The 12815-nt window shown below is 46.1% G+C and overlaps 1 protein-coding gene across 1 annotated transcript in view; it reads right to left on the minus strand.

The window, feature by feature from the left end:
- Window positions 1-12815, minus strand: part of FER1L5 (fer-1 like family member 5) — a 170249-nt gene that overhangs the window by 16227 nt on the left and 141207 nt on the right. The window contains 12 exon segments of the mRNA XM_033156713.1: window positions 530-671; window positions 1506-1601; window positions 2086-2174; window positions 4617-4756; window positions 5595-5743; window positions 6304-6474; window positions 7288-7379; window positions 7546-7701; window positions 8354-8476; window positions 9520-9633; window positions 10076-10135; window positions 11353-11378. Of these exon segments, the coding sequence (XP_033012604.1) occupies window positions 530-671; window positions 1506-1601; window positions 2086-2174; window positions 4617-4756; window positions 5595-5743; window positions 6304-6474; window positions 7288-7379; window positions 7546-7701; window positions 8354-8476; window positions 9520-9633; window positions 10076-10135; window positions 11353-11378 (1358 nt within the window).

Raw genomic sequence — 12815 nt, forward strand, 5'->3', positions numbered from 1 at the left:
CAAAAAGATCAAACTTATCCATCCTTAAAGAAATCAGCCCTGAGTGCTCACTGGAAGGGCAGATCCTGAAGTTGAGGCTCCAGTACTTTGGCCACCTCATGAGAAGAAAAGACTCCCTAGAAAAGACCCTGATGTTGGGAAAGATGGAGGGCACAAGGAGAAGGGGACAACAGAGGACGAGATGGTTGGACAATGTTCTCGAAGCTACAAACTTGAGTTTGACCAAACTGCAGGAGGCAGTGGAAGACAGGAGTGCCTAGCGTGCTCTGGTCCATGGGGTCACGAAGAGTCGGACACGACTGAATGACTGAACATCAACAGAGAGTTCCAAAGAATAGGTGTTGCCACACATTAAGAGATTGATTCCTTGCAAGTGCAGAGCAGACATGATATGTCAATTGTAAAGATACCAGTTCTGGCGGTCCAGGTGGTTGAGGGCGCTCCTATGGGGTAAGGTAAGCTTTGAGGAGGCCAAGGCCACTTCCCTTTTTCTAAATTGGAGCAATGCTCTGTTTCAGTTTCCACTTACCTTCTTGGTGAGAACGCAGACCTGTTCCATGGGCAGGTACTCCAAGGTAAACACAAAGCGCCAGTTAAAGTTGCCTTCTCCTGTCAGGGACCTGTAATGGATATCTGTCTTCTGCTTGTCCTCTTCCAGGCCATCCATCCACCTGGAACCAGGGCAAAGGAGATGCTGTTCATAGGAATTCTTTTGCCCCATCCCAGATTCTAGGGCACACTTGGGTACATTGGCAATGAAAAGCTGCATCATCTAGTCCTGCTGACAGCTTTGGGAGCGATGTCTCTCTTCCTCCATTACCCTTAGGCAAGGGACAGGCGGGAGCTGAATGCAGAGCAAAAAGTCCAGGTTCCCCCGACATCACTGCTGCTGGGGCATATCATCCAGCCCAATCTTCCCCAACCTGAGGCCCTCTGAATCTTTTGGAATCCAACTTCCATCAGCCTCAGCAACACAAGGCCATACTGGCTGGAGATTATGGAAGTTGCATTCCAAAACATTTGAAGGACACTAGGTTGGCAAAGGCTATTTTTCACCCCTTTAAGGTGCCAGAAACCCATATTTTATTTCTTGCATTAGACTATTGTGGCAACCCTTTTTGAAGGCTGATGGGAGTCGCAGTTCAGCTATAAATGTGGCAGAGGGGCATACCAGGAGAAGGGAAAAGTTCTGGTGCACAAGTTGATGCAGAAGCACCAGCCAAACCTTTAGCTACTAGTCTCTCCTTTATGAACTGCTACTATATTTGATTGTTGTGAACCACTTGGTTCCTAGAGAAAAGCAATGTAATTGATGAATGAATTCATGAATGGTTTTGTTATGCAAATGGGGCTATACCAGTTTGGGAATCATGGAGCTGACACCTCAAAGGAAATACGGCTAGGGCTGGTAGATAGCTCTCCATTTGCAAATAAGACCAGTTGTTGGTCACTTGCCACCATAGGAGTTGGGCTGCCATAAACCTTCTGCCTCTGTTCTCTCGTACCCTTGCACATAGATGTCACTCATCCTGTCTCCAAAAATGTTGGTGTCTTCCAGATCCACATCTTTGGTGTTCCAGATGATGCAGCGAAGTTCGTGCCTATAGAGGAGAGGAACAGGAGAGTCTTGGTGCTACTGGGAGGATGCTTTAAGGGATTCCTCTTCCTGTTATATACAAGAACAGGGCAGGCTAACAAGGACTTTTACAGGGAAACTTTCTGTGCAACCCCGCTCCAGTCCAATGTGAAGATGCCAGCGGGGTTTGGAGCTGGAACCTTCTAAATGCAAAGCAAATGCTCTGGCACTGAGTTGCAGCCCTTCCCCAAGAGCAGGGGCGCCACTAGTAGATGCCTTTGTGAACCAGCATTCCCCTTGTGTTGCAGAAGGAAAAGAGGTGAGAGTCATGCTCTGGGATTAGAAACAATGACAAATATGCAACAGCGGACATGGGGTTGGTCAGATCCAGCATCCACATCCATCTGCACCCTGACAGTCTCATTCAACCGCCCTGAAAATGTGCTACACGGGTGGGAATAGTTCTAGGTCTTTAAAAGGGTTGGGGTGGCTGTGTTTGGTGCACCTACTTCTTGGGCTTCCTTGGGGTGATGTCAAAAGGAGGTCCTGGCTCACCTATGTTTTCTGGGAAGATGTCCACCCACATCTGCACTTTCCCCTGGATATGAAGAGAGGCACATTCTTAATGTTTTTCAGTTGGTACTTCAGTGATGTACATAAAGCATAAAGTCACAAAACAGAAAGTGACCATAACAAGAGATACAAAAACAACTACATCCTCCTCCCTATGCCAGGCAAGTAATTGTATTCTCATGTATATTCACTGTTGCCTATTTCATTCATTTTCTGTGCTGTTCTTGCAGGGACCGTACAGAGTATATTGCCAAGATGTCACCATTTTAGCTGGCCAGAAGAGACTGAGATGTCCAAGAACATTGACAAGGTGTTTTGTAAACCTGATGTGTTGGCCTATGTAATAAACTGCCACCAAACAGCCTGCAACACAACTGGTTTCTTTTCCCCCTTCAAGATTGCCACATCACATCTTGTTTCTTCCGCAATTGCTAATTTCCAGACTTTCTTAAGCCAGAATTCTAGTTCAGTGCCCTGCAGGGTCTTCCAGGTTTGGACTATAAGGCACAAGGAGCCTGCAAATTCAGATGGCTGGTTTTTCTTTCCAATTCCAGTGTGTGTCACTCTGCTTCAAAAGGCAGGTTCCATTTCATCTACCAGCACCTATTTAGGATATTACAGTACTTCAGCTTGTCTGAAATGTCTCCTGGGGGTCAGTGCCAAACTTATCCTTGCCTCCTGCAGCCAAATGGGAAATGGGTCTGGGCAGGAGTATTTAGGGTAACATCTACTACACTGAAGCCAGCTTCAACTCCCCACCCAAAGAACCCTGGGAATTGTAGTTCTGTTTGAAGGATCTCTCATAAAACTATAATTCAGTGTTCTATGACATACACTGGGTTCAACCAGATGCAGATTTTCTTGGGCACCATTAACATTGCTGGTTGTGAGGCAAAATGGCCTGGGACCATCTTGGCTGAAGGATCAAGTTCTCCTGCACAAACCAACCCAAGTCTTGAGATCTTGGAAGGTCCCCATCTCAGTCCTGCCTAAGGCATCTAGACAGCATCTAAACATGCTATCTAAGTCATGTTTGGCAAGGGTGCAATGAGAGGGATTTCTCACTCACTGGCTGGGCCTTACCTCTGGGATTCTCTCCTTAGGGTCTCTGCAGAAGACCTATTTATCAGGCATTCATCCTGATCTTCCTTCACAAAGCTTATGTGGAAATTAGATTATATGGGATGCTTATATGCCTTCCTGTTAATCACTTGTTCATTCCACACTTTTCAGTGCATTTCTCCATCACATTCCCAGCACAGAAAGCCAGGTCACATCCACAGCATAAATTACCACAAAGAATCCCAGGCAGGAACTGTAGTTTACACCTCAAAGAGCTCCCACTCCCAACACTCTTAGCACACCACAGCTCCCAATATACTTTGGTAGAAGCCATGCACTTTAAATGTGTGATATGGATTCCTCTTTAGTTTCTTTCTTAAAGTGGATTTCTCGTACAAGAGCAACAAAACTCTTTAATCTACTTTAATTACAGAAACCTAAATTATCTGGCATGCATGGGAACCCCTCCCTCAAAACACTGACCACCTGGAGGCTTCCTCAGAGGTTGGCTTAGATTCCTCTTTGATGTCCTCCTACTATTGGGCAAAAGCTGCCTTGGCTTTTAAAATGTTTGGCTCACTTTAATATTCTTTAACAGGGCAGTTCTTGTTGGTTTCACCTGCTCTTATTTCATCATCACACACTTTTAAAAATGGGTTTATAGCATTTTTTAAAATCATAACCATCATCACTTGGTAAGCCACTTTGAATGCTTTGCATAGAAAGGTTGGATATATATTGCAGTTATAATAAATGAACAGTAAGTCAGATTTGCAGGAAAATCTTGCTGACAGACGTGCTTCTGTTCAGATTTCCAGCCAGCCACCCCTTTTGCAGGATGCTACTCTTTTCTGTCCCTCCATCAACTCCCACATTCTGGGATTTAGCCAACCAACTTCTACTCAGTGAGACCCACTGAAATTAATGAACATAAGTTAGCCATGCCTATTAATTTCAATGGGTCTACGCTGAGCACAATTGGCATTGGACACAGTCTTTGCCCGCTGAGCATGCTCAGTCCTTACTGTGTGGTTTTGGAGACTCCTTGCCCCCGATCCTTGGGATTAAGCTCTCTTCTGAGTGGATGGTACTGTTTGGGCTACGTAAGTGTCAGCACTTGGAGAATGAGTTTGCTGTAGTTTTATGTAGGATAAATGAACATGTCATCCAAGTGTGTAGTGGCTCTCAGCTTCCCGCTTCTGAAGGGGAGCCAGACTACAGGGGCAAATGGCAAAACTTCTCTCTTCCAGCAACCACCAAATGTGTAGGCTCAGCAGCAGCTAACATGGCATCCTCCAGCAGTTGTCAACAACTAGGATTCCCATCAGCCAGGGATGGTGGGAGCTGCAGTTTGCAGCAACTGGCTACTCCTGGTGCAGTGGGGAAGTGGAGACAGGAAATTTACCTGCTGGATCCCGGGATTGGTAGCGCTGTAGATGCCACGAGTCTCCACATGTTCAGGCACCAGCCCACAGGTGCGGAGGAGATGGAGAGCCATGCGCTCTTTTGGAGGCCCCAGGAAGCCATGTGAAGGTAGTTTAGTCTCTGAAAGAGGAGTGTCAAGTACAATAGAATCAGCACTTATTCAGAGACCTGCCAAATGTATCACAGGAGCATGAGACTTCCATGCAGGGCAAAGGGGGCCATGATTACAAATAAAATTCTGCACCAAGGCAGCCTGTGTTCTGCAATTTATATGCATTGTGCAACATGAGCACATTTGCAGAGAGCTTCTTCTGGGGGAGCATTTTTCCTTGCATTATGCTCTTCCCACAAACCTTTGTGGGGATTTATTGGGTCGTGGTTCATTTATTTATTTATTTTTATATTTTGTGATTTTATGTTGTAAACACCCTGAGGCGTTGTATATGGCAGTATACAAATGTTAATAATAATAATAATAATAATAATAATAATAATAATAATAATAATAATAATTTGTTGCTTGGTGAGTGTCAGACAAACCGTGGTTAAGGACAGGTGCTGGGTTCACACATAAAGCTATAAGCTATAAATAAAACAAATCATAAGCTATAAATAAAACAAACCATGGGTTGAAAGCCACCAAACAACCACGGCTTCAGATAATGTTTTGTTGGCAATAAACAAACCATTTTGTCGTGTCATTGGGCAGGGTTCACACATAATGCTAAGGCATAGCTTAACAAACTTAATTAATCTTCCTTTAGCATTAAATATGTGCCGAACCATTGCTCTCACACCCAGAGAGGACAGGTGAGCAGGAAGCAACAACAAGGAGGAGGAACAGCAAGCCAGAGCTTCAAAGGATTGGCAGTGGGCTCCCTTTTAGCAGGTGCTTAGGGATACCAGTGGCTGGTGCTTCTCTCGCTCTGTGGGAATATTTTGAAGTACCGGTACTTACCAAAGTCAGACAGCTGATAAATCTTGCTTCGGAAAGTGGCTCTGCTGCCATCTTCACTTATATCCGGCTGAGGTATGTTTTTGGTATGAGCATAATTTTCCAAGAGCTGGCTTGGAAGAAGTTGGTCTCGCCACTGGGTGGGGCCACATCTGTGTGGGAAAGGAGGGATCAGGAGGTCAAGTGACATCTGCCGGGGGTGGGGCTACCTGAGGGATGTAGTTTCTCTTTATTTCATGAACTGGCTTAATGCCCTGAAAAAATCCTAAAGGGCAATGATTTTTCTGCTCTGTTGGCTAGATTGTTCATTTTCATTTCACCTACTTCATTCCTATCTCTGGAAAAATAAATAGAGACTTTAAAGGGAAGGAACTTGTTAAGCTAATATTAATATTGCTTGCTAAAATGGTAAGATGAACACATAGTGGAAATATTTCTGGTGCTCCAGAGCAGTTATATTGTTGGTGACAGAGAAGACAGACGAGACCTAAAAAACTGAGTGTTTTGTTTATGAAACATTGATATGTAGCTTATGAAATGACGGCAATGACACTGCTGTTGGGGAAGGCATCTCTGTGGGGCTGCCCCCTTGAACTGGCTGCTCCCAGCTGTTGCAGCAAAACCATGGGCTCTGACAATGAGCCCATCTGAGGCAGCTGCCTGCATGAGTCCAAAAGGCACCCACTTAACACCTATGCTCATTGCTACTTACACGCAGTAAGACTGCGGAAGGCCGCAGTTGGCTCCATAGCGGGACAGGATCCGGTCCTCCAGGTCAATAGTGGTGTCTCCAATTACATCATCAGCAGAAAACAGGTCAAAGTCCAAGAATGAGATCTTCAACTCCTTTTCTGTTGGGATGTTGCACATAATTTCATACATCCTGCGGCGGTCAAGGAAAAGAGTAAAGGAATAAATAAATATGTATGCCACTACTGCGGCCGGTGTTTTGTTAGCCCAAAATTTGAAAACGAGCAAGGTCCCAACTAAAGAAGAATGGCAACTTAAGCTGATGGAATGTGTGCAGTTTGCAGACCTAACATAGAATAAGAGAACAAGAAGAACATACATTTAGAGAAGATTCAAAAATATTTATGGAATATATGGGAGGAAATTGTGTACACTTGAAAACGTTGGCAGCATTAAGATAAATTCAACAGTGTAAATAAGTTTTGATGGATGTAATAATGGAATATTGAATGGTTTATAGTTTATGTAAAATATGTAGGGATTTATGGTATGCAAAATGAATCATAAAAGAAGAACAGAAGTCATTGATATTTTAAGGATGTTTAAATGAGTATTTAAAATTGTAAAACAGAAGATATACTAAATATTATATATAAAAAACGGAAAAGAGGAGAGGAAATCATCCCCTTCCCTTCCCACATCTGAACGCTTGTTGTGCTCTGTACATAGCTGTCAACTTTTTCCCCCTTTAAAGGGAAATTTCCTTATTCTGAATAGGATTCCTCGCAAGAAAAGGGAAAAGTTGACAGCTATGGCTCTGTACATTCCAAGGATAAGTCATTGGTAGGGATGCACCTGTGTCTTAACAACCCTCTCCTATCCCAGTAGCTTCCTGCCCTGCCCTGCCCTGTGCTGTACTAGAGGTGGGAACAGCATCCGCAGGATGAGCGCGAAGAGATTAGCCCTAGCAGGCAGAGGCTCTGAAGGAGAAGTGTGCCAGACTTACCTCCCAAAGACGGGCTCCAGAGTGTTGGGAACATACTCCTCCCTCTCTCCAACCTTTTTCTTCCCTACCTTGATTTTGACGTAGGGGTCACACTGTAAGGGGACACAGTTTAATGCAGAATGTTAGGAGGACCAGACCCTCCAACGGGGTCCAGCCACACTTCCTGTAGAGGAAGCCTCCTATCACATAACACAGGGAAGCTCAGAGCAGGAAGCGATTAACCGCAGGCAAGCAAAAGAACACAGCTGTTGCGATTACCAGACCATTGCTGTCCTTTGGCTCTAGGTTAAAGGCTCGGATGATGTAAACCCGGACCAGACATATCTCGCAGACATTGTCGGGAAGCTCCTGGAATTGGCGTGGAGGGGGTGGGACATTGGGATCTTCTGGTAAAGGATAGATCCGGAAAAGCCCCTGCCAGAGAAAGCACTGTTTCATTTAGTTACCAACTCCACTGCCCCCACCCCAGAAGTAGCATCTGGCAAGGCCACATTGCTCTGCTAGCTGCCCAATGCTCTGTGTCAATGCTCATTGCTCTGTGCTGCTGTGCCTGCTCCATGCTGAGTGCCCTGCTCTTGGCAAGGGGTGCAAGGTGTTGGGAAGCTGGGAGAGCAATGCAGCCCCACCTATAACCCCCCACCTACGCCCCCCACCAGCCACTACTGCCTGGAAGGGCTTCAAGAATACAGCTTTTTGTTGCTTGAAGCTGCCATAATCTCTCCCCTGCTGATTTCCTGCTTCTCATGCAGATGCCAAGAGACCAAGAAGCCTTGCACAAAGAAAACTGGACTCTAGTCCATGAAAGTGTATGCCACTATAAATTGTTAGTCTTTAAGGCACCAAAGACGCTGTACTGCTTTTGCTGCAACACTGGCTAGTCAGGCCACTCCTTGGGATGAAACCCACATGCAAAACCTGGCAACTCTGCTTCTGAAGACTATATGTTGTTTAATATACATCTGAAGCAGAGTGGGAAGTCAGTCTCCTGAAAACAGTCTCCAGGGTGGAATTTCTGTGGATTTTTTATAGATGGCTAGAAAGCAGGGCCACTTCGGGCAGCCCTCACCTTGAATTGACCCCCCACTCTGGGGTCGTCATCTTTCAGCAGCCCTCGGTACAGCTGAAAGGTCTGGCAGAAATCCTGTAGGCCATGGAATTCAGGCACTTCTTCCAGTTCACAGTTATACATCTGGGAGAAGGAGACACAGACGTTGGGTTAGCCCCTTGGCTGGGCCCCCTGCAGCATGTACACCTGCTCAGTGCTTCAGCCATCTTTCCCCAGGCATTGAGTTAAATTCATTTTCTTACATTTAAGAACATCAGAATGTAAAAGCCTTCTGGGTCAGGTCAATGTCCCACCTAGTCCAGCAGCCTGTTCTCACAGTGGCCAGCCAGAAGCCTGTGGGAAACCCACCAGCACAAGAACATCCCACAAGAGCTGTGGCTTCCAGCGACTGGTATTCAGAAGCATTTATGCCTCTGACTGAACACAGCCATCATAGCCAGTTGCCACTGATAGCCCCCCTCTGCCATCTTTTAAATCCATCCAGGTTGGTGGCCATCGCTGCCTCTTGTGGGAGTGAATTTCATAGTTTAACTAAGCACAGTGTGAAGAAATACATTCGTTTGTCTGTCCTGAATCTTTCAACTTTCAGCTTCCTTCAACATCCCTGAGTTCTCGTATTATGAGAGAGTGGAAAATACCTTCCTCTATCCACTTTCTCCCCAGCACCCACAATTTTATATACCTCTATCATGTCTCCTCTTACTTGCCTTTTCTCCAAACTAAAAAGACCCCAATGGGCATTTTCTTGCCCTTTTCTAAATATTTTCCAACTCTACAATATCCATTTTGAGCTGAGGCATCCAGAACTGTACACTGTACTCAAAGTGTGGTTGCATCATAGATTTGCATCATGATATTGGCAGTTTTATTTTCAATTCCTTCCCTAATGATCCCTATGTGCATCACTCACTCTTGTTTACACAGAATGGCAGCGTTTGCCATTTTGCTGCCCATTCATTCAGTTTGGAGAGATCCTTTTGGAGCTCTTCACAATCCTTTTCGTTTTAATAACCCTAAACAATTCAGTAGCATCAGCAAACTTGGCTGCCTCACTGCTCATCCCTTACCCTAGATCCCTGCATTATCTCTACAAACATGAGTTTGGGGGCAGATGTTAGTTGAGGAAACCTGCCGTTCTGCTACCCCTCCCCCCATAACACAGGCACCTTCAAACTATCAAAGCCCTTCTCCAGGTAATGTCCACTCTTTGACAGATCTCCCAGAGTCACATAGTACTTGCTCCACCAGTCCACCTCCTCCTCTTCCTCTTCCTCCACCTCCTATATGGGGAGAAGGAAATTCAGTTCACCTCCACATCACATGCTTTCAGAGCAAAACAACATTCGTTCAGATCCAAACTTGACTTGTGGGATCTGATCTACAGAATATGTTCAGAACTTAGGAGGCAGCGCAATAGCCCAAATATTTTGTGATGGACCCCTCAGCTACTGTTTCTAGAAGGCTACACAGGTTGTGATTTTACTAAAATTGGGAGAAGTCAGAGGGGTGCGGCTTGTGGGTTTTATGAAGGATCCTTCTACCCCCCCCCCTCTGAATAGTCATCAGTCTTTGTTTTGATGACTGGAGTGCCACATCACAATTTACCCCCCTCCCTAATCAACAAGAAATCACGCAGGAGAATGGCTTGGGAGCCTCCGGATCTGTACGGATGCAGCACCCATGATCAAGATGACCCTTAGCCTTGATGGCATCATGACTTACCTTCTCTTCTTTCCTAAAGGGCCTTTTCCAGAACCAGGCCTTGTAGGCTTTGCCCAGCCCCTGCAAGAAGCAGCAGCAGAATAACTCAGCCCAACAGCCATCCAACTTTGTTCCTCCTTCCAGGGAACCCCATAGTTTCTCATACCTTGATGGGAAGGACAACCCAGCTTCCCTGGGAAACTGGGCTTTTTTGGCTACCACTTCTTACATGGCAGCATCTGTGCCATAGGCTGTGGCCTAAAAAGCGGCTAAACCTATGGAAGTGAAATGCAAAACCAAAAGACAGAAGCTTTAAAAAGAGAGAAAAGGGGAAAGGAAGGCAAGGAAGAAGAAAAACAGGAAGTTTGGCAATAGTTTAACCTGCTTGGATGAAGGACCTAGAAAGAGTTTGCTCCATTGCACCTGCTGTGGTGGCTGAATGAGAACTGAGCAGGAAGGTGTAGGATCTACACTTTGGGGCATGCATACAACATAAATGCGTAGGCTACTCTGCAGAGCTCCTGAGCCAGCACAATCCTTGGGGGTTTGCAGCCCACCACTCCCTGTCCCCAAACATCTGCTGCTTGATGGTAGGTCCAGCCCTGAATGAAGACCTGAGCTTCCCTGGGTGGGGTTCCCCTTCTGCTACCAATCCATTGTAGAGGCATGTGGGGTGTGCTTTTGGGGAATCACTCATAGTTGATGCAAGGTTATGCTGAGGCCCAAGAAGCCCAGCCAGCGCTCCATGTGAACATGCTTGCAAAATTCATGCAACCAAGAATACTTTCAGAATCTCAGAGATACCGAAATACATTGATATAGAACATGGGAAGTTAGGGCTCACCCACACTTAGCTTCTGCCCCACACTTTCTAGGCACAAGTTTGTGCTTTAATAAACTGCAGTGTCCAACCTACTCTTTAACACTAATTGGAACAAACAGCAATTTGGATGGCTGTTTGCTCCAATTCAGCAGTAAAGAGCATGTTTCCGGGGGGAAAGCACTGGGGCAACAAACAAACAAACAAACAAACAAACATACAAACAAACAAACAAACACATACCTGTGCCTAGAAACATGGCTCAAAAGGAAGTATCAACAAGCCCTTAGAAAGCCACCACCGTAGGAAGATACCAAAGCTCTTAAAGGTTCACTCTTTCCATTAGCCTGTGGAAAGCCTGATAACTGTAGACCTTCTTCAAGGAAGGAAGGAAGGAAGGAAGGAAGGAAGGAAGGAAGGAAGGAAGGAAGGAACTGAACCAAATAGTGGCAAGACAATGAGAAGCAGCAACATTTACCTTCTTTCTCTTTGTCTTGGCAATGGCTGTTAGGGGAAGGGAAAAATTGAGAAGACGTTGAATTAATAATAGCAAACTTTGAAAGGTTTGACAGTGGAAACAAGCAGGAACAAAATCTGCCACCTTGCTGGCAAATGCTTCTAGGAGGTGGAGAGCCATTAGTTTAGTATAGCTTGCTCGTCCTTTGGAAAGCTCAGAGAGGCTTGCATGAGGCTCCCTGGTTCTCTAAGGCAGGGATCAACCTGAGTCACACTCCTTTATTTGCTGCTACAGAAGGGGTGTGGGGAACCTGTGGCCCTCCAGATGTTGCTGAACTGAAACTCCCATCATCCCTGGCCATTGTCCATGCTTGCTGTGGCTGATGGGAGATGTAGTTCAGCAACCATCTGGAGGGCTACAGGTTCTCACGCCTGTGTTACAGCAACAGCAGGTGTTCCCAGACCATGCAGCTGGCATGCAAGGTCAGCTAACCCACAACACAGATGTGGAAGCAACCCACAAGGCACTTCAGACCCACCCTTCCCAGGAGTGACTTGTGCAGCAGCGCAGCAGGAGTAGCCTCCTGGAAGTGGCATCGCTGCTGCTTATTGGGAAGGACAAGGTGGCAGTGAGGTCAGGGTTGTGCAGGTACACTGGCAGAGCCAATTCGGGTTCTGCAGGTACACTGGCAGACCCAAACCTTGCTAAGCGCCAGTGGCACTGCTGCTATGGGCTATTGCTGTGGCTCTGCTCCACTGGGCAAAGCACTCCTGTTCCCTGGAACTGACAAAGACATACATGAGGCTATCCTCTTTCTGTCCTTGCAGTGCCCTTGAGAGTGTGTGGCTGCCATGGAGACCTATATTTCCTGTGCTGCAACCAAAAGCAACTGGTGGAAGGAGGAGGAGAAGTTTGGAGGGAGAAAGTGACAGGTGGGAAAGGGTTAAGCCAGGGGTCAGCAACCTTTTTCAGCCGTGGGCTGGTCCACCGTCCCTCAGACCATCTGGTGGGCCGGACTATATTTTGAAAAAAATATGAACGAATTCCTATGCCCCACAAATAACCCAGAGATGCATTTTAAATAAAAGCACACATTCTACTCATGTAAAAACCATGCTGATTCCCAGACCGTCCACAGGCCGGATTGAGAAGGCGATTGGGCCACATCTGGCCCATGGGCCTTACGATGCCTACCCCTGGGTTAAGCACACCCTGAGGCTCCTCTGCAGCCTCTTCCCCCAATTGCCACTTTGCAGCTGTTTGGAGGTAACTGGGGTGTCCAACGCCATGTTTGCAGCCAGGAATATAGCTCTGTTCAGTCCTAAGAATAAACTCTTGCAATGGAACTCAGCAGCACTTAGTTTGTTTTCAGTTGTTAGTTTGTTAATGTGGCTAATATTGTGGATTATGAGTGCTGTAGTGCTTTGTAGTGCTTTCACTGCCAGAGGCAGTAGAAGACAGGAGTGCCTGGCATGCTCTGGTCC

The sequence above is a fragment of the Lacerta agilis genome, chromosome 8, assembly GCF_009819535.1.
Source record: "Lacerta agilis isolate rLacAgi1 chromosome 8, rLacAgi1.pri, whole genome shotgun sequence".
Lineage (NCBI taxonomy): Eukaryota > Metazoa > Chordata > Lepidosauria > Squamata > Lacertidae > Lacerta > Lacerta agilis.